The sequence below is a fragment of the Hemibagrus wyckioides genome, linkage group LG01, assembly GCF_019097595.1.
Source record: "Hemibagrus wyckioides isolate EC202008001 linkage group LG01, SWU_Hwy_1.0, whole genome shotgun sequence".
Taxonomy (NCBI): Eukaryota; Metazoa; Chordata; class Actinopteri; order Siluriformes; family Bagridae; genus Hemibagrus; species Hemibagrus wyckioides.
This window is the reverse complement of record NC_080710.1, coordinates 18,618,924-18,642,352: the sequence shown is the minus strand read 5'-3', so window position 1 is coordinate 18,642,352 and position 23,429 is coordinate 18,618,924. Positions and strand designations below refer to the sequence as shown.

At 36.1% G+C, this 23,429-nt stretch overlaps 1 protein-coding gene across 1 annotated transcript in view; it reads right to left on the bottom strand.

Moving 5' to 3' along the window:
• grik3 (glutamate ionotropic receptor kainate type subunit 3) overlaps positions 1-23,429 on the bottom strand; it is an 83,692-nt gene that overhangs the window by 19,718 nt on the left and 40,545 nt on the right. The window contains exons 5-10 of the mRNA XM_058400134.1: positions 22,216-22,269; positions 18,331-18,501; positions 17,144-17,287; positions 16,069-16,176; positions 7,792-7,905; positions 3,667-3,870 (exon numbers count right to left, since the gene is read on the bottom strand). Coding sequence (XP_058256117.1) covers positions 3,667-3,870; positions 7,792-7,905; positions 16,069-16,176; positions 17,144-17,287; positions 18,331-18,501; positions 22,216-22,269 — 795 coding nt within the window. The remainder of the gene's footprint in view (positions 1-3,666; positions 3,871-7,791; positions 7,906-16,068; positions 16,177-17,143; positions 17,288-18,330; positions 18,502-22,215; positions 22,270-23,429) is intronic.

Here is a 23,429-nt window from a genome sequence, read left to right as displayed (position 1 = left end):
TGCTCATTTGTGACCTCCCAGAGCAAAGGTTAATTACCAAGACTAATAAAGATGATGTGCTAAGCCAGCTATTAATACCGCTATGGTGGCATCATTACTGTGATCATCTATTGTATCATACTTTAACAAGGCCTAGTTTGTTACTTAGAACCTTGCACACCATGCCCTTTGGCGTGTAGTGGGCTTTGTGATCATGTGCTGGAGAACAAGAAAGGTCTTACATGGTCCAAAAGTCTTTTTACACAACATTAAGCTCTGTATTTTTTTTTCTTCACACATCCTTAAACACCGTTCATGTTTCAAGGAAAAAGGATAGATCTTCTATTAAACTGAGAGGATGGTGTGTAGTCAAATTGACTGTGCTTTTCTTTTTTCTATGTGCATTTTTTTGGTAACCTTCAGTTTGGTTCTCTGTGTGACAGGATGTGGTAAAGTATAATGATGAGGACAGAGGTCTGACTTACTTTAATGAACCAACAAGAGTGTGATATGGTTAAATAAATGTGCTGGGCTAAGGGTGCTTTGTAATTCACTAATGAAACTATGATTTATGTGAGCTTGTAGCATGCCAGTTTGAATGTATGGCTCCATGCCTTAGTGCCACTTTATTATCAAGTAGAAACAACAGACTAAACAGTTTGCTTGTTGTCTTCATTAAAGCTACGAGTCCCTGCATGCAGGTCCCTAGTAAGCATACCATGCACTTACTGAGTGCAGAAAAAAAAAAGTGTCACCTGAATGTACTTGATGAATATAAATCGTGCAGATGAATACATATGACAGCCTCCATTAATAATGCTTCTCTTCTTTTTAATGCGTGTCATGAGCAAGGACCCTCAGACCACACAGTGCTGCTTCTAAAATGATAAGCATGTGCATTTGTACGGCCAAATAGCAAGTGGTTTATTGATGGTTAGTTTAATGATGCTTATAACTCTGTGGAGGACCCTTCTCAATCCATTACCAAGCAAGCATCTCATGAAAATCCTGAAAAGCTACTCCAACATTATTGGTCTCCAAAATTCAGGTGAAACCAGCAAAAAATAAAATGCATCCCATAGCTGCTTCTTCTTCTTCTTCTTTGTTACTTTGATTTACCTGACATGAGAACTGTCTATCTACCTCCTGAGGCAACTTCAGGTCAATTTCCTTAGTTTGGAAATGATTCTGATCAGCTTATCTATGTAGACAGCAGTGAGAAAGGCACTCAGCCATGAAATAGAGCACGTAAAAATACACATGGCACCTTCGATACCTCACAAGCCTTCTGATGATAAAGGCTAAGAATACCAGAGCCGGATACACCGCTAGAATTATGATGATGAAACAATTTTGGAAATGGGACTAAACTGATGGACGGATATGTTCAGAAAATAAGTGAAAAAGAAGAGTCATCTAGCACATTTACTTTACTTATGAAACATTGAAATCTGTGTATTTCATAATTCAACAGATGTTACAAGGCACATGCAAAAATAAGCAACTGCTGTCATCAGTTTTAAGGTATGTATGAAATTTAAACTCATTCTGGTGATAAATATATCTCATTAAAACCATAAGCATGCTGTCAAGATCCCCATTTAACTTATGGTGACGTTAATATCAGCACCAGCTGTCCATTCTGTATCTTAATTTCTGATCAGATGGCACTTTACTGCCTTTATATTTATGCCGAAGTCTAAATAGTGGCCTGTAGTGGACACAGACACACACACCTCTACCTTTGTCTGCACCAGCAATAATGTCTTTGTTCCCTCAAGGTGACTGTTATCAGACCGGATCTGGCCAAAGCGCATGGGATGATTAAGTGCTGCAGCAGTAGCTCACCTCTCTCAGCCCTTCCAACACCCTGCCGTTGACTCCCACCTTATGACTTTGTCCACTAAATGCCACTTAAGCTATTATAACTCTCCTGTGTAAATCTGCGAAGGTGAGGAGAAGGAGAGCGACTTCGCAAATGCCAAATCAGTAGTGCCAGTCCTGTCTGCTAAATAAATAAAATAAATAAATAAGAGAGGCAGGGCGTGGTCTTGGTTAACAGCAGCAATCTTAAGTATCTTAAAATTGTAGCTGATAGAGCAGTGTCTGGTCAGGCTGCACCTGCTGCTATGTTACTTGCTTGTTTATTAATATTATTATTATTAATAATACCGTGTGCAATATGGTCTCTGGCAAAATAATTTCTTTCTAGATTAATAAAGTTCTCGCTTATTTTATTATATTACCCAGGATTATCTATGCCCCATAGGACATAGAGGTTTCTTACATTACTGAAATATAAGCTTTTGGGAATAAATTCCTAAATTTGTTAAATCACAGAATGCCAAAGCATGGTTGAATTCTCAAATCATTTCCACACAGGTCTGACAGTAATTCAGGCTGTAACATAAACAGCAGGTTTATATTAATGATCTAGTTCAGGGGTGTCCAATCTTATCTGCAAATGGCCAGTGTGGGTGCAGATTTTTATTCCACACCTGATTCCATCTGTTTAATCAGTTGATCTTGGCTTTCAGTAGACATTTCAGGTTTCCCACTAGGACATTACACATGAATGATCCCTCAAGTCATATTTATGAGTGGGAAACGCAGAGATAATTTTGATTATTAGTTTTTGAGATGGGAGGATTATAGTTTCTGTTTTGAACGACAGATTTTGTTCAGATGTTGTTTTTACAAATGCAGCTAATTTTTAGCAATTGCTATTTTAGTCATGTGCATCAGAGACCAAAAATCCATTATCATCAGCAAGGTAGCTAAGTGTTTAATGTGTTAAGGTGTCAAAATAAAAATAAAAGAAAGAAAAAATGAAATAAGAAATATGTATGAATGAACCTGGAGTCAAGCATGTGAACATGATGAGGGATAATTCTGACAGTAAATGAAGGCAGCATAAGATTGTTCTAGTTCTGATATCCTATCGTTCCTAAAATAGCAACTTATTCATAGCGACACCAGGACACTTATTTAACATTTAGAGAAGGAGTTTTGGGTGCAGTCAGTAAGGTTACTGACCCCGGAAAGATTTCATGACTGTTTGCGCTTTTCAGTTTCTCAGTCACATGACAAGCTGACATTTTAGCAATGCCATTTTGTCTCATGTTGTCACTTCAAGAGTAAGAAAAAAGGGGGCTAGTAAGGAAATTACTGTTATAACAAAACTTATCTCTTGCCTCAACTTGTCAAAACAAACAAACCAAAAAACTTGTTTATATAACCATAGACAAGTGCTAATAAATAAAAGAAAGGTAAATAGCTGTGGTGTAGGCAGAATAACTCCAGACTGTGGTGTTATATGAAAGTAATTCATGCCTAGGTGTAATGACAAGGTAGAAAATAATGTTACTCATTATTTAAAAGATTGCCTAACCAGCATTTCGTTACTCATTAACAGACATTAGGCAAATATTGCAAATATTGAAAAAACATTTTTGTTTCATATTTATTTGATTATAGTCAACATTTATTTCATTTTGCTTTTCTGAGGCATGGCTTGGACATAATCCAAGTACGTAATTAATATTCATATTTAATAGAATCACACAGTGCAGTTTATTGTCAGATTTGTGTAATATGTATACTGTAATATTGCTCCACTTTTATTAAATATATTAAATGGTTATTGTGTTACTAGTGTGGATGGAGTTGAAGTCAACTAATACTTACATGCTCCATAAGCTCTCTTATGATGCCATTCCACTGGCCCTTGTCATCCTGGAAGCCATATTTCCCATCAGGCACTAAACGGATCTCATAAGAAAACCCCAGAATACCAGCCAGTTCCTTCAGCAGGTCAATGCAGAAGCCCTCGAAGCGGTCATTTCCAACAAGTGCCTTGTCAGACTTCTTAAGCATGACATATGGCTCCTCCTGTGCAGATACAAAACATCAAATGAAAAGCAGTGGTGAGGTCAGCTTTTTCTCTACTGGCAAATACACACATAATTGAGAGAAAGTGATCACACCTGAATGGTCTAACAGAGAGCTACAGAGAAGTCAAAGCTAATATATGTTTGCATGATTCAGTTCCATGTTTAACAGCTCTGTCATTTTGATATTAATAACTTCAGTTTAGCTTTGTTTTTAACACATCACAGACCTAATTTATTAAAATCCACAATAAAGTAACTAATACCTGCATTTCAACAAATAACCCAAAATAATCAACACTTGCATTAATGCCCATGCTATCAGTGAATCAAATAATATCCACAATAATTAATATTATATTATTAATATTTTAATGAACATGTTTGCGGTGAACATTCTGAAGTAAGGCTGAAAAGCAACTTCTAATATTTCCCCTGCAGATGAGAGTTCAGAAAGTTATCACCACTTATGAACATGTTATAATTTATTTCTTGTTAATTTATGTAAACCATGTTTAGGCATGAACCCTAGTCAGTACAGGTATATTGTTATTATATCAACAAATGCCAAATGTGCTAACTTGCATCCATAAACATTAACATTACTTATAGTTTATTAATGCTTTAAGGCTTATGGTTTGTAAATGTTAATAAGTGCAGTACTTCAGTTAATGTAAACTTTTTTGGTGGATAAATGCTTTTATTTTTATAAGAGATCCTGGGATACAAATGTGCAAAAATAAAAGAATAGTGTTAATAGTGTTATTATTTTGTATTCTGCCTTTAAATGACAGAAATGGGCTTGCACAAATGTAAGGTAAATCACACTTTGGGAGCTCAATTAACCTATTTGCATAGACACCATCATGTAATGGCCTCTAACCTCATATTTATGAGAGCCTAGTGCTGCTTTTTATTGTTTTTTTGTTGTTGTTTTTAATTCATGTTTCAAAAGTGAAACAAAATCCACTGTAAACAGTTACAACCCCCAAGTTCTACCTCCCCTCATATGTTTCCACAAATTGTTTCAGAGACTCATGTAGTTTATGGGCTGGGCCCTGAATCTTTATAGCCGTGTAATACTTCACCAGAAGCTCATTATTTGGGTCGTATAAATCCTTGATTAGGAACAGAATGCTGCAATGAAAATGAACATGCTCATAATGTCATCAACAATGTTACTGATGATCTTAGTAGGACGGTTTCAGTGAAATGACTTTGTCTGGAGAAATGACAATACGAGCTTTTTCAAGCATGAGGAGATCATTTTTGTCAGCACTTTATGGGTGAAATCTCTTCACCATTTGACTATTTTGATTTTTGTTACCCTTTATGATTGCATGGTCCAGCTATTCAGAATGAATAGTGAATGTAGCTAGATGTTGCATTTAGTTTTTCTTTTGTTTTAGTCTACTCTGACCATAATGTAGCTCTCACAGGATTTTTACATGTTTACACTACATTTCATTTTATTTTAATAGTTAATAGTGTAAGTTAGTAATTAAGTACCAAATAATATATATTATAATAGTATGTTCAAATTCATGGCTTATTAAGGAGGAAATCATATTTCGTTAATTCTAATGGTGGATATTATATAAAATGTCTGTTTGCTTTGGAAGGCTGTTGTTTGCCTGTGACCAATTTCTAATTTAAGACTATGGATGATTGAAACTAACACACTGTTAAATAAATAATAGCCAATGAGTTCTTGACTATAATGGGATTTATATTAAAACTGAAGTCAGCCAACTCCAAGGAAAACTTTGTATAAGTTGTCCAATTATCTTGATCAAAAAGTTTGTGTGTTGCAGAAAAAAAGTCATTACCATCTGTTCTCTGCATCCTAATATGTGAAATTCCCCAAGGTTTGGACTCATATCAAAGCTGTAAAAGCTGCTTCTCTTGCTCTGCCTATCTCTCTCTCTCTCTCTCTCTCTCTCTTTCTCGCTCTACTTGGGTTTACTCAAGAATAAGGGGCGGGGAGAAGAGAAACAGTTATAGCCAATGGAGTGAAAACAATGTGTGCAGGGAAACGACATCAAATATCTTAATCTCCTTTCAGAGTGCCAGGTCTGACACGAAAAATGCCAGGTGCCATATTTGTGTGTTGGTGAGCTGCTAGAATATGAAAGCTTTATGACCTGCCACGTGATCAGTCATGTTTTGCCTCCACATGTCTTATGCTGGCTAGGTTTCTGCCAGGATGTGGATTTCTGTGCTGGCTTTCATCTCAACCTGGCCATCATGAGCTATAATTGACAAAACCTGGCTGAATACATAATAAACCTGCTTGGTGGGTAAACACTCGTGTTCAAGCTTCGGCTTTATTTGTGAAAAACAGTGTAAATGATAACCTGTGATAAAAAAATGTAGATAAAAAGTATGTCAAATATATCATTTAGATATTATGTACTGACATTTAAACATTGCCTTTTTTCATTTGCAGCTGAAGAGGTACCTGAAGCTGACACAACAAACACTGTGAACTACTGTAGCTATTCACACACACAATAAAAGCACTTCAGATAGAATTATGCAAAAAAAAGTGAAAGTTTGAACTCACAACAAACATTCACAACAAAAGCCTATGAGAGACTACATACCGTATATGGCCATTTGAATTAGCCATGATTCAACATCATGTGTTTCAGAATTTGTTCTAACATACACAAGATGTTTTCACTTTATAACTCACACGTGATTAATCAGTTAAACAATCAGGACCCATCAGTATATCCACACTCATGCATCTTACTTTAATAGTTGTGCAACATTACTATCAATTTCATTATAGTTACTAAATAACTTTAGATATAAAATGTTCTCTGTCTCCTTCACTGTCATATATTTGTGATACTATTGCTGGATCCTGACACAGTTCTACTCCCTAATTCATCCTGATGCTTTACTCTTTCTTGGAGCTTCTTCACTTCCTTAAAATAATTTATGCTCATTTTCTTCAGTAGATAATCACACCAGGATAGTGTACATAGTCGTTGTAATCACACAGTGCTCAACCTTTTATCACAGTACTGTATTACTTTACAGAATACAAATGTTGAAGTGCACTGATTTATAATCTCACTATCTGCATCTCCTAGACAAGGATGGCTTCCCTTTTCATTCTGGTTCCTTGTAAGGTATCTTCTTTATGTTGCCTCTGGGTATTTTTCCTTAGTACTGTTACTACTGGCTTGCTTACTAGGGATTTAAATCTATATCTGGATCTCTGTAAAGCTGCTTTATCATAACAATTACTGTTAAATATACTAGATATAAAAAAATGAATTGAATTAAAGTAAATAACTAAAAAAAAATCAACTGAAATGTGGAAAAGTTCATTTATTTGTGCAGATCAGGGAACTGCTGTAGCCAGCACCAGAAAAGCACAGATTAAAGTGTTACTATCTAATCCAAGACTAATGTCAGTGTTTATCTGTGTTGTTAAATCATTTGCCTGCTCTAATCAAGCCCACAAATACTGCTTTAGTTCAGCATCCCAGTGACAGCTTGTCAAAACCTGCTCTTCTTTCAATGAGAAGCATAAACATAGGGTCTAAAGCATCCATGTAATGGAATGCAACTTCTTTTTATTTTAAATCATGTCACTCTTGTTTTTTTTTTTCCTGGTACCCTGACTAGTCAAAAGGAATTTGTATCTAAGATAGGAAATACTAATGCAACAATACCAATTTAAAGCTAACTGTAACATGCATTTTGGCCTGAAAAGGACATTGTGTAATTAAAGATCTAGCTGGTTTAGCTGAATAGGTCATTGTTATGTGTAATACAATAGACTACTACCTGCATTTGTTGTCAACGTTTTGGATGGAAAGATTATTTCAGTTGTCAGCAGAAAGACCGAGAAGAAAGAATAGAACTAGTAGGGAATTTGCTTTCAGTGCTTGTGTGACCTTACCAGTATTGTAGTGATGACCAGAGAGCGGTTGGAGAGTGAGTCAGTGATGTTCATGCCATTCCTCTTAGGGAGCTCTGTGATGTTCAGGCCTCCTGAAGCACTCCACTTTCCCACCTGCAGAAGATGAAAATTGTGTAGCCTGAGTGCACTGCACTTGCCTGTGCAATTCTTATGTTCCCAATAGCCTACAGTGCTGCATTAGTGAGGCCTGCTGAGCTCATCCAATGGCATTAGCTGATTGCCTATGTCACCTATATGCTATGAGGTCAGGGGAAGGCACTATGAGGAGCCAGGCCCTGCAAACTCATTATGACCAGAGAAAGAGCAATCTAAGCAAAGGAAATTGCTTTCCAATTCAATTTCAGAAGAGAAAATTGTGAACAAAAGGCAAAGCTAGAAATTACCAATGCATCCATTACTCATTGATAACACTGTTTTATTGTCTTTAAGAAAGATTGCGCTGCAATTTGTCTATACTACTTCTTTTGATGAATGCAAATGTTTTGTTCCTTTCTGTCTTGGGTCAGCTTACAAGGAGGACAGGTGTATTTTAAATATTCAACTAAATGAAAATGCTTTCTCAAATCTGTGAACTGACTCGGTTATTTTGTCAAGCAACACTTGACAAGTGATCTCACAAACTCTAATGAGTCATTAGTTCAGGAAGTGAAATGCCTTTACTGCTTAATGCTATATCTAAGTATTTTCACATATATTTTAAAATCCTTTGGTGTCTTTGAAAGTCTCAAATGAAAGTCAATTAAGTTCTTCCTAGAAATTGTTGACTTGTTTGATTGATGAATTGTTTGACTGATATTTTCTACTAGTCAATAAATATTTATAGCCAGAACTAGAAAATACTTAAACAAATAGACGTATTAAATATTCTGTTGCCAATATTTATACCTTACTTAAGTGTTACTTAGAACAAAATACTTGCACTTTTAATTTCATTTCTAAGATGATGACAAAAAGGTTTTTACTACTTAACTTTTATTTAGCCCTTCAAAATAATTTCAGAGGTTTCTTCTTTTCTCATCCAACCAAAGACTGTGCACTATACATCAATCAAATAAATGTTTTATTTACATTTTTTAATTTACAGCATTCAGTCAAAGCAATTTGTCATCTACAGTAACCTGTTCATTTGGCTCAGTTTAGTTAGCGCTATAGCTATCCATGTGGGCTTGAAGATGGACAATCCACTGGACTGGAGTCTGGCTCAACCTCAGAAAAATCTACTTTGCATAGTTAGAGAGCAGGAACACCATCCAGGGTTCACAAATTTGCAAATTGTAACTAGCAATATTTAACTTAAGTTAGCTTATTTCTTTGTTAATGTTAGGTTAGTCTAGCATCAATTTCAGTAGTTAATGTAATTGTCAAAGCAGAGAGACAAATTCTAGCTAATGCAAAATATTGGTTATTTACATTATATTTTACTTTTGATTAATTAAATAGCAAACTATGTAGTATTATATAAAGAGATTACTTATTTATGCATTTATTTATTTATTTATTTAGTGAAAACATGGCATTACTTATTTTTGCTGCAAAAAACACTGACTTACTATTTAATGCTTGGGTACAAATCGTAGCAAATTGTTTTACTTTCACTTGAGTACATTTTTGGCTGGGTATCTCACAATTTAATTAAGTAGGATTTTGACACATAAACTATACTTTCACTTAAATGTAATGTCACTGTACTTTTTTCATCACCCTGCATAAAGCAAGTCTGAAATGTTCAGCTTTCTAACAGCCTTCTCAACAATGGACGCTGTTTTTACACACCAATCAAAGAGGGCATCTATGAACTCGTTCTTTTTTAACCTGCTGTTTCAAACACAAATTTGCTGAATGTTTGTCATAAAACAGAAGCTATTCAGCTGCTTGCATTTGTACTGATATGTAAACTGTCCTGAGAGGAATGAGATGGGTTGAGCATGTGAGGAGATGGAAGAGCAGTTGGAGGGCCAAAAAAAGCAAACTTGCCTCAGAGACTATGGAGAGATTTGTATTTGAAGTACAATTGATGGGAAGTATTTGCCACTTTATAGCAGGAATGGCTCATTTTCTCATGCTGTTATCACTAGCACATATTAGAATTTGCATACTAGTGTGTTAAATAGTATGTGACAAAATTACACCAGCAGCTGTTGCTTTATAAAATATGAAGTAGTCTACTATTTAGAACAATGGTATGTGGTTTTGGATGTAGCCCCATTGTGATGAAGCGGACAGACAGGCACAAGTGTCTTCTGGTTTTATTGAATCCAAGGGTGAGGCAATACTCAGTAACAAGAATCAGGTTCATGGTCGGGGAAATGGCATTAAATTAACCTTAAAAAGTTTTTTTGTTGTTGCTGTACCAGCTTGTTGTATTAATTCTTTAACAGGATTTTTACTTGATAATATTCTTAGACCCTGACCTACTTGTAGTAGCATGAGGATTACAGTGCAATTCGCTGTGGATGAGAGCATCTGACAAACGCAGTAAAAATAAATGTGAAACTATAACATGAAGCGGGCAATGCTCAAAAACACCACTCAAGATGAGCAGATAAGAGCAGCTTGGACTCTTTGTGTATGTTCAGTAAATTATTTCAAGTGAGTTGTATGATTATATACAGGTAATAATTATTAACACTCAGGTGACTAAGCTTACAAATAAGTATGAATATGAGTTGGAGGTTATGTGATGAGGATGTTGGTGAGGTGTGTAATGTCTTGGCTGAAATGAGTCAATTGTCAATTGTTTTAATATGTGTTATGTAAAATAGATAAATTCTGTGATTTAAAAAAAAAATTATATAAACAGGGAGAGTTTTTGTTTTCATTGAAGTGACAGTGCTACAACTGCTAATAGTTACAAAAAAGGTTTATTTTTACAATATGGTTAGTCTTTTACAATATGGTTAGTTGTGGATTCACAACATTCAAAGCCTTAAACACTTAACCACTATTTCCTCGTTATTACTGATTTTTGTTTACTTTAAATATGGGATTTATATATTTTTGATCAAATAGCAATGCAATTTTATTTCCCTCTTAACTGGTGCTTTCTGTTTAAGGAAACAATTCTCCCACTGAGTAGCTCAATCTTTTGCCTTAGGGAGCACCAGTTTACTCATTTTAAATTTAGATGTGGCTCTTAGAAGTTTGGTAGTGTGTAGATTCATTTGTTTATTCTGCACATCTATCTACACACTACCATAATTTTTTTCTTTCAACTAACTGCCATTTGCAATTATTTCAGAACCATTTTAGTGCAGTTTAGTTCAGCTAGAGATTTGATTGAAATAGAGGTAGAAATACTAGTACACAGAAAAAGACACAAACATATTCACCTCTTTGAAGTAGAAAACAGACAATATTTTTATGTGGCTATATCTCCCTCTTACCTAATTCAAAGCATTTCACTTCCCACAGAGCAGAAATTCAAGAAATCCGGTTTATTCCAAATCACTGGATGTGTTTCAGAGCAAAGCAATGTCTGTCTGAAGTTGTACTTGGGAATGTTTACAGCTAATTAAAAGACATAGACACATCCAGTAACAGGACTAACAAAAATGGTTTACTCTGCATACAAATTTCTGCCATGAGCAATCCTAATGCTTTCAGCATAAATATCTGAACAAATAAAGTATGTTTCGAGAAGCACTCCCCTTCAGCAAGAAACAGAAGCTGTACATATTGTGAAGCCACTCTTGAACAAATCATTAGTGTGGATGGGCCTGTGGCTGTCAACATTTATCCCTGCCTACACATTTGTAGCTGCAGCACTGCTCTTCACCTTCCTGGATCAACAAAGCACATGCCATCCCTGACACTGCTTATATTCAGGAAGCCAAGAGTTGAGCTGCATTCATTCAGATTCACACAAGCACACCATAAATGATGCCATAAAGGCCAAATAGTGCTGTCTATCTGATATATTTTGATTTGACACGCATGTTACAGCACGTGTAGAGTCGATTGAATTGCACGAGCACTGCGCTCATACACTCAAACATTTCATGAGTGCAAAGTGGATGCAATTAAACGTCAACTCATTATATGAGATTATCCACTGGAGTAAAACTTACTTACAAAATGCAGGAGGGTCCTCAGCTCTTCCCCACTAATGCCAATATAAAGCACACACTACACCTAGGAAACTTCTAATTTCAGTACGAGATAAAATGTGGGCTAATATTCAATTAAAAGGGATTACTTCCCAAGTCCCTTCCTGCAGCAGGAGAAATAGTTAAGGCTTAGAATTATTTTGCTCTGGTGCTATGATTCAATTTAGTTATCTGACAAAAATACCATATAACATCTACAGACATCGATAATTTTAAAGCAATTTTATAAAAGAACATTTCAAAGGAACTGTCTTTGAAATAGCTATTATATAGTTATAATAGCCCAATAGCTATTATAAAAATACACTCTCTTAGAAAAAAATTGGTTCTTTGACAATTCCGAACCATTAGCTAGCACAAGGCAGCCACCGAAAGGGGAGGCATAAAGGCTAGCCCAAGCTCTCTCCAAGACACATGATGCTGCTAGCCACTGTATCTTTTCAAACTGCTATTCAAGCTACATCATGGCAGCTACAGAAACTTGGAGGAAAGCCCGCATATATGGCTCACAAATGCCTAAGATTGGTTAGTGCCACTTAGATTGACAGGGTAGAGAGCAATAACATTCCTCCCACCCAGATAGCATGGCTAATTATGCTTTCTTGGTCTCCTGGCAAGATAGCTGTATCATCACTGGGATTTGAATTTGAATAGGGCGGAAGCTTTTCTGTTGTGCCACTCGGTAGCCAACAGTTCAGCTATATTAACCAATCAGAAAACTTCTCTGAAAGGAGGAAACAGGAAATTAAGAACCAGCTTGTTGGCTTGTTGGAGTACAAGCTAAGCCTATAATCGTCTAGTTACTCTGATATCTTTAATAGAAACAACCGAATAAATTGCTGAGGTTGAACCAAGCGCTGCAATTCCACAGAAATTCAAGACTGTGGTGAAAAGAAAGATATGGGACAAAGCATGAGGGAAAGTCTCATGAGGTAAAATGAGACAGAATAGCTGGTATGGCTTATAAATTCTGAAGAGACTTGAGATTAACTGCTGCAAAGAGGCTTTAAATTATAAACATAAGAGGTTTTATATATATATATATATATATATATATATATATATATATATATATATACATACTTCATTTTCAACTCATATATACTTCATTTTCAACTCACTGTCTTGTCTCACTGCTGCTTTTTTATTTTCTTATTTTATTTTTTTTTACCTTTGCTTAGTGCATCCAGGCCTATAAATTTGCTATCACTAATTGTACAAACCTAATGAAAAAATCACAAGCTGTTAAATTATAGAGTTGTTTTTAGCTGTTTGATCTCATAGTTGTGTACACTGTAATGCTGCCTGTAAACAAACTGTTCTTCTAAATACTCTGTCTACATGACCTTTAACACACTGCTCACAGGATCAATGTTCAGGAACTGTTCACATCCTGATGGAACATGAATAACGACTAAGTCCAAGTGTCTAAGTAAATGTATTTATGCTATTTGATGGACTAATGCCTAAGCCATATTTACACACCTCATTGCCAACAATAACATTTCAGACCTGAGCTCTGCTTGTCCTTAACAAAGACAGTAATTAACTGTGCTGGATACCATAATCCAATTTATTTTATGATCCACTCACTTGTGCAGTTGTTTCAACAGCCAATTTGCTTCATTGCTAAAGGGTAAAGTATTAGGTTAAGACATAGCTTGCTCTTTATGCTTTCTGACATGTATAGCAAATTAGACTAGGTAGTAATGAAGTTTAGTGTGCCATTATATTGTAATGCAGATTGTTATTTAACAAGAAAAAAAATACCCAACATAAAACTGGGTGTTCGCATAAAACACCATAGAACACAAGTTGCTAAACAACAGTGGACGTTATTTCTATGGATTCAAGACTATGATGTATTGAAGTAGTGAAGTACACATTTGAATTATACAACACATGAAAACAAACCATGTTCAGCATTTAACATCACAATTAGTAACACAGATATGCGTTCACTTATTCATCTTTAGGGAAACCGCTTTATACTGATCAAGCTGGAGGTGAATCAGGATCTGGGCAGTTGAAATAAACATTTAACACAACTGTTATATTGGTAGTATAGTGGTCCATTTGGTTTATTTCAACAATATGGCTTATGCCCTAATAATTCAGAAGTTTATATAATAGCACTTCATCCAGCACATGCTATAATTTTCCCTTTTTTTGTGTGTCAACATTTTTTGTCAGCACAAATTAAGGTAGAAATACAAAAACAAGGTTATGAAATCAAAATGTGTTTCACTTGCTGTTGTTTATTGAGTTGAAATAATAAATGTTTTGTTAATTGCTAATGTCCTGCAAATTATGCATGCCCACGCATATAAAAATAAGCAGACAGACCATTCATCTCCTATACCTACAGTTCCTACATACCAAAACAAACAAACAAAAACAAACAAAAATGCTAATATTAATTAATTGGAGTTTAATTCTATTTATTTGCAGTTGAAGCTAAAGGTTTACACACACCTAGGCTAAAGCCATTCACATATTAATTTTTTACAATTCCAGACATTTCATTTCACATTTCTTGTGTTAAGTTACTTAGGGTGTCTACTTTAATTTTTAGGAGGTAATTTCAAAATAATAGCCAAAAGACTGATTTATTTCAGCTTTTATTTACAACAAGATTTTTAATGGGTGAAAGTTTCTTTGCTACTGTTTGCTGACATTTCTTTTTAATTGCTTGAAACTGAATGAAATACATGGTGTGGCTTCTCTAAGTACTTTGCCGGAATTTTTTTAAGTAAAAAATGTATTTCAAATGGGTGTAATTCAGTCAGGTTTATGTCCTTGTCCAGACATGCTTTTTCAGTTCACTCTACAAACTTTTGATGGTATTCAGGTCAGGGCTTTGGGATGGCCAGATAACTTTCATTGTGTTGTGTGTAAGACATTTTGATACAAACTTGGATGCATGTTAGGATCATTGCTTTGCAGGAAGAATCATCTGTGATCATTTAGTAACTTTCTGGCTAATGTCTTGGTATTTCTAAATGGTACTCTTCTGTAAGATGCCATCTATTTTCTCTTCCAGCAAAACAGCAATGCAACATAATTGTGCCACCCCCATGCTTCACAGCTAAGATTCTGTTCTTCAGATTAAAAGCATCGTCCTTATTCCACTAAAAATACTGCTGAATGGCAAAATCCGACCAGAGAACAAGCCTCCAAAAGGCTGGTGAAAATCTGCAAACTCCAGCTTGCAAATCTTGGAGAAGTGGGGTCTTTCTTGCATGACAGCTTTTCAGAATATAGTGATGCAGACCTCGCTTAATGGGGGATGAAAATATTTTTCCACCTGATGTGTCCAACTTCTTCACAAGTTCATTTTGTGCCTCTTTTCTGAATGATAGTAGATACCAGCTAATGGTAGTGTCTATGTGTCAGGATTTTATATTTGCATACATTTTTGTACAGATGCTACATTTGTTTGTAAATTACTCCTGAAGAGGAACCAGATTTGTGCAGGCCTTGGCTACATTGCTTGGATTCTCCCATGGTATTATGGTAGCTTTCTGCAGTCACAGGTGCACTCACAATTAACTCCTAATTATTACAACTGAGCAATCAGGAATATCTAAATGATATTGCATCAATTTCTGGAATGGTCCAGATTGTTTAGGCAGTCTTGGTGCATTTTTGATATATTTCTGTTTTAATGAATTAATGCTGAAATAAACCAGTCTCTAATTCATTGTTTTAAAATGGCCTCTCACATGAACAGTGCAGATTCCTTAATTTACTTGACAAAAGAAATTTACTGTAGCATTACATGTATGGAGCTGTGAAAAACTTAAATATGTTTAAATATCTTTATCTCCGGTGTATGTAAGCATGCTTATTGTATTTATATTTGCCCCAAATGACGTTCCATATATCTTTTTCATAGTATATTTACAGCCCAAAACATACATTTCAGATGCACATATTGCTCTTCCATCAACTGTCACTTAAGTCCAAGGTCATAATCACATGTAACTGAGACACAACTTTATTCCAGCACAGCTCTCACACACCTCTCTGAATCATGCCTAAGGCAGTTATGTCTGAGGTCTGAATAACAATGGGCGAAGTTTCAGTATTAAGCCTTCCTTTGGCCCTGTGCGAATTAGAGCTGATTAGAGTAAATTAGAGTCGTCACCTTTTCTAGGCCGTCCTCCTTCAGGTTGACAATGTCTAAGTCAAAATCTGTCCTCAGGCCAGTTGTTTTGTTGAAACACAAACGTCCAGTTAGGCCATCCCACTGAGACTGCACAGAAAAAGAGACAGAGGGAAAATGTTTCAAAATACACACACAAACACACACATACACACACACACACTCAGGTAAGGTATACTACATGCCAACACACCAGAATGAGCATCTATTTCCTTTTTAATTACATTTTACATCCCAGTGCCTCAGCCACAAACTCCCCAAAGATTTCAGTCTTAATTATTGGCCATCTCAGTCACACCACTCAAGAGAGAAAGTAGGAAAAAATGTACATGGTAACCCTTAAATCCCTCTGCCACTGCTAACACAAACACACCCTCATTCACACTGAGACCAGGCCCAAAAGGGACTTGTTTAGAGGATGATGAGACTTCATAGGGACATTTATTCTGACTCAGTCAAACAGATACAACGCTCTCCACACTGACTCTGTAGCCCTCATTTTAGTTTCTTCTACACACCGAACAGTGCTATACAATTCTAATCTGCTTATTATGAGTCACAATCACAGAGTCTCTTGTGAGTCAAAATAAGAGCTGATTATGCCATTCCCACTTGTGAGCAGAATGCACAGTGATGGGTTCATCTGGAAAGTAGGACACAAACAATGACACACACTGAGTTTATTACATGCATTTAAGGTGAAGGGGAAAAAGGTTTTTTTTTTTAAAATCAAGAGCACTTGTTCTATTCTGGCATGTTTTTCAGGTGCAGACAAAAAGACACTGAATACATAGCAAGAGATGCTTCCGTATATACAAAAGTAGAAAAAAAGGCATCTACAGACAACTCTTAATAGACAGCAGTCTGTATGTTTCTCATACAGAAGTATAACATTTAATTAAAGTAAACTTATGCCAACAAATTTGATATGAAAAAACATTAAAATATACAATCCCGCTTCTAAATATCATTTACATATGTTAGGCAGATGTGAACGTGAATCCCAGTGGACTGGAATGAGGGATACAGTGCCCCAGCCTTTGGCTGCAGTCATTACCTCCTTAATAAAGCTCATAAAGCGCCCGCCGAACCTCCAGGGCTTGTGGCGGTGACACTGCAGCGAGTTGACTGTCATCTGCGGTGCATGCTGGTAGGAGACGGATACAATGTGGACCGCGTCATATGTCAGAGCAGCATCTGTCTGAAATAAAGCAGGACACTATTTCAGCTGACATGAGCAGACGCAGCAGAGCGTGCAGCCGACCAACATACCCATGTTTCTGCACCATTAGCAGAGGTGCATCAAAAGCATGTAAGTCAGGAGGAGGGGGAAAGCAGAGATTCTGGCACACACTGATATCTCAGCACAGCAGCTCAATACACATCAGGTGGTGTTTTTCTTCTTTTTTAAAAAAAAAATCTCTGGTAAACAACATAGTTCAAGAAGTTTTAAATTATTTATGCCACACCCTCCTGTGCAGAAAGCTGTTTGAGTAACTGGAACTGGCCAGTTCAGGATATATTAAAGGCACACTGCCTTAACATTTATGTTAAGATGGTAAGGGATTTCATGCTTATAGCATTTCCAGAGTAATTAAGTGCTTGTGCTATTCATAGAAAATGCACAGCAGAAAATAAGCATTTTGTGTCAGTCAGACCTATGGGAAAACACTGTGGGAGTATTTAAACTTGTGAAATATGGTAACAGATAAATACAACAAGGAGACATACGACATCATAAATATTCCCAATGAATTTAGCTTGCATGTAGAAGCCTTTATTCTTTTAGCAGTGTTTTTAACTATAAATAAAACTTACATATATAACATAACTAATGAGTCCTGTCAATGTTAATTAATAAGCTTTCCTTAATAAATGTAGACAATGAAATCAGAAATCTACAGATTATGTGACCTGGCAGCTTTAAAGTACTGCTTTATCTTCCATTTACCTGATTATTATTATTAGAGAGAAAATAACCTGTCTCTCACAGTCCATATTTCCTCTCATAACTAATATAATAACTGTATCATAAATCTAAGGATCAGAATTAATTAAAACAGAGAAATCTGTTTCTTGTCTTCGCAGAACCTATGCACAGCTTGTCAAAATTATTGTTTTTTTTATATTTCTTTCATTCTTATGCATATGTTGTTCATTCAACATTCAGCTTGTTGTTATTTTTTCAGCAGAAACAGAGAGGGTTAGAGTGTAGCAAACAAGAAGAGACAAAATGAAGCATACCGTCATAATTCCTTCCAGCAGACCAGAGTCAGGTTTTGGAGGGATCTGCTTCTCTGTGGACCATTTCTCCACAATGGAAGCCACTTGAGGATTATCCACATTCAGGATGCGGAAACCGGTCATATTGACACCGCAGAAACGGTAAGGCTCTAGATTGATGGCCATAAGATCCTAAAAGGCATAAAAAGGGGAGAGAACGAGAAAGAAAGGAAAGAGGGGAGAAGAGAAAAGATAACCTTTATACAGGGTTGAATTGAACCTTGTTGTTGGTGGGGAAAAGGCTGCTTGACTCTTTGTCTCATAATAAAAGAAAGCGATATAGGAAGGGTGAAAAGACAGGCAGAGGGAAAATGAAGGACAGTGAGGATAATGCTGTATTTCTGGGATGCTAGGATATAGAGGATGAGGGAGTGTAGGTTGCACAAACCTCAGTATATGATATCAGAGACAACAGTCAGCCTCTCAATAGCTGATTGAAACAGTTATTTCCTCAATAATCCTGTGCTCATTGTTCTGGTTCTGTGCAACCAGCCATAAGTATGCCACCTGATAGTGAATATGGCCCTGGCACTGAAATGGATCACAGTGTCTTTGGATTCAAAGCCTTTTTCACAGCATGAATAAAGGATTGGAATTTCACATCCCGAAGCAATGATGTGCAACTAAACCTTTAAAAATGAAACCACTGGTGTGAAAAAAGGGGGATATCCAGTTTATTTATTTTATAACTTTGATAATGATATAGACGATGTTGATAATGTTATAGAACGGTATGTAAACAACTGGATTTCAAGAATCAAATGAGATGATCTGCATACCAAAATAATTAAAGGACAAAGATAATGTACAACTGGAGACCACATGTATCTGCATGAGATTTCTCCAGGTTCTCTGGTTTCCTTCTATCACCCAAAAACATGCCAGTAGGTGGTTTATCTGAGATTAATTGCCCCTAGGTGTGAATGAGTGTCTGAATGTGTGTGTACAAGGTGCCATGAATCTCATCCAGGGTAAATTCTGGCCTTGTGCCAAATATTCATGGGATAGGCTCCAGATCCACTAAAACATTGTGACCCTAACCAGCATAAAATGGTTACTAAAGATATAGGAGTGAAAGCTATTCCATCATTAGCAGAATAGCACTGGTGGCTTTATGTTTAAGGCTCTGGGTTACTGATCAGAAGGTCGGAGGTTCAAGTGCCAGCACCACCAAGCTGCTACTGTTGTTCCATTGAGCAAGACCCTGAAACCTCCCTGCTCCAGGGTATGTATCAGGGCTGACCCTGTGCTCTGACCCAAGCTTTCTAACAAGCTGGGGTATGTGAAAAAATAATTTATATATATATATATATATATATATATATATATATATATAAAAGTATATGAAATGTATTCTTATATATGTTATATGTACCTTAATTGAATTCTTTAGTGATTATTTCCATCAGTGCCAACAACCTTATTTAATTTATTGGTAACATGTTTAAATTAAGTTTAGTATCAGCAATGAAATCATGTTTTATTGAGAAACTTTATATTTTTATATGAACTATACATAATATGATCTCTTCAATATGACTGAACACTCAGAGCAGGATGAAGCCTTAACACTTACCAATAAAATATCTATTGGAACAAGGGTAAAAAAAAAAGTCAAAGTATTTGAAAGAAGGGAAAGAAGCTATTAGTCCTGAATGCAGCTCTGTTGACTTTTCACGGTCTGATACATCAGAAGCTTCCTCCTCTCAGATGATAAAATAGAAACATTAAAACCAAATTCCAGTGGAGTGTAGCTGTGTTGCTGTAGAAATGATATGTTCTTTTATCACCTCACACAACATCTATTTAGGAAATAAATTCTAGGCTGTGACTGAAATTATAAGTGGATTTCGAGTTAGTTTATAATACTTTGTATTGGAATATTCTATTTTTACACTATATTCATTTATATTGGTGTCTGTGCTTAAAATTCAGTCATATCTCAGAGTTACAAACCCTTACATGGAAATGCCTTGAAAGAGATGTGTAGAAATGTAGATGGATTTATAGAGGGACGGACTGACACACAGACAGATAGAAGGATGGATGGATATATAGATAGAAAAAAAAAACATCTCATGCTCTAACACAAGGCACTTGACAAAGTATTACAGCAGAATTCCTGTGCTGTGGTGTATGAATGATTTACTGCAGTAAACACAGACTTATACACAGCAGAACAATGCTATTTTCATGCTGCTCAAATTGAGGAATGAAGTTGGTGTCTAAAAACGCAAACACAATAAGGAGAATGTTTGATTACTCTTCTTCATGTCAGTTTCCTGTGTTGGATCTTTAATAGACTATAATGCTATGCTAATATATGCATATACTGCACATGAAGAAAAAATGCTTTCATTTTTTTTTTTTTTTTTGTCTTTTGTAGCACAAGTTAATGCTGTTTTTTTATGTGCTGAAATTCATTCTAAAGCTTTTTAAGACTTTATAGTTTTCTAAATTATATACTGTGAAATTATTAAACTGAAATCTGCTGTAAGCACTCCGTGTATGCTGCAGTGCCTATTAACATTATTGGTATTCATATCAATATTTCTTGTAATGCTCATCCATCATATTCTTCCAGTTTTATAGTTCATCTTTCATATTTAGAGAACATTATTCACCTCTGCTCAGCTTCACTGAACCAAAACTATTCTGAAAATGAGACAGTGACCAAATTGACACGCTTTGTATTGTCACATACCATTTTACCATGATCACTTGACTTTTATACTCTTACACTTAGCAGGTGCAAAGCACAGTGACATTTGGGTATAGTTCATGCCCTCTCCCGTAGACTCATGGACTAATGTTCATATTGTCTCTGACTAAGCTCACCTTAATGACTGATGGTTTTGCTAATGACTGTGGGAACCCAAAGCAAACCAGATCATGAAAATATTACTGTGATTGATTTTTCTTTCCTCTGTTTAACTGAGACCTATTTTTTTCTTTGACAATGTCTTTCATATCAATCTGTCTGTGTAGCATGTGTAAGTAAAGTATAAGCTATTCTCAGGAATCCGTGACTAGCAAGTCAAGCGGGCTAGTTAGCTAGCTAGTCATGCAAACACCTTAAAGTTGACATTTATGAATATAAATGAATATAAAGGTGTATCTTTTCGCTGGGCAGTTAAACATAGTCACCCCCACCTCTAATGTGTAGCTCAATATGTGTTTGATATCACCTAATGCATGTGCTTTTTTCCAGCAGAATATTAAAGCAAATTTTTGTAGTTGTATAATTTACACAGCTGTGGCAGTTTGTCTGAAAAGAAAAGTTTGTCTGTTTCTTTTTCTGTAAACAATAAAGTAGCTTAAATATTAGTGTACAAATATTGAGATGATTTGCATTCAGACTGTGTTGCACAATAATCCTTAAACAGGGTACAATAAGCTTTTGGTCCCAGTGTCCCTGCTTTGCAGTTTGATACATCAGAAGCATTAAAAGGGCACTCAAAATTGCACAGGAGAGGAAGAGCTGGCATTTAAAGAGTTGAGTCAGAGTATCACTGTAAACATTTGGGACGGTTTTAATTCAAAGGGCACTCCAATGCTGGGTTAATAGCTTAAGTATTTCTACCTCCATTAAACTCTTAGCTTACACAATCAATTGACTATCTGTCGCCTTCATAGAAGCTTTTCAAAGAGTTTTGTTGACTTAAGCTGGGTGGTTATTTACACACGGATACTGGAGACACCATTACACTGCGGATTTGTCAAGCAAATTTGCTATTATGGAGCAGCTCCAGTGCCTATTGGCAATTAAAAGCTATTCATCAAAAAAAAAAAATCAGGATGAAAATAAATTAGATTTAAACTGCTTGAATGAGTGTGGAACATTACCAGAGTAGTGAAGATGTAGTGGTAGTACTCTGTCATCATTCCCATCATCTGGGCCTGGAGTAGTGCATCAGGAAAAAGGTACACGGGGAGGAGGAAATGAGTGAGAGAGAGAGAGAGAGAGAGAGAGAGATTGAGAAATTCTAGACAATGAAAAACCTCAATTTACAATCAACTCAAAACATCAAGTGAAAACCAAATGTATTTACAACTACAGGACAGATGAAAACCAGTGGGCTCTATATCCATATTGACTCATGTCTGATACCACACACACTCCAAAGGTCAGAGGTACAGACAGATGACTAATTCCAACTTGACTTAAGTCTTGTCTCCATTTGTCTGTTCAATGGATCAAGAAAGCATACAAGCACTCTTTCACCTGCAATTTTGGATCTCACTCAAGGAGAATGATCATTTTATTCATCTCCCACATGCACTTCCTACTGCTTCACTCCTTCATTATCCATTGAAAGTCCTGGATTCCCCAGGGTGGTAGTATTTCCTCTTTAATTAAACAGTCTGTTGACATGCAAACCCAAGGTTTAGCCAACCACTAAAAGAACATTTTTCAGGTATGTCTTTTTCTCCTCTTTAACCTCCTACAACCTGGCGTACATATGTGGACATCACATTTTTGGTTGTGTGCACCATAATACTTTATTCTTTGTAACTGAAACCTGTTGTACACAAAAGAAGTGGCTTCATGTTCAAAGAAAATATCTGGTTATTATATTTACTGGTTCCTCCTAACCCCAATAGGTAGAAGAAATCTAAAATGCAAGCTCAGTTCTTAGGAGGATAAACCAAAATATAGACTTCACAGAGTGAACACTGCCCATTTTGTCTACCATGCACCCATAAAATAATGGCATTAAGAGTATTGAAGTCATGAGCCTTTGGTCTGTCTGATTTTACCTGCTTCTGTAATATTTACTCATATGTGTCTGTTCTAATTCCTTCAGCCATCATGTCTCCCCTCCCTCCACATACACATATCGCTCTGGTTTTTAAAGCCATATGGGATTTGGCCTGCAGACAGCTTCGACACACTTCCTGTCCTGTCACATTTCCCATTTCCTTATGGCCCGAAGGGAAATGCATGTAGCGACAGAAGTTCAGGTGAAGCTTACACAGAAAGGCAGGCTGCAGACAGGTGACCAGAAGAATCAGGGTTATAGAAACCACTTGCTCATGAGTTCTAGTATGAAATAATG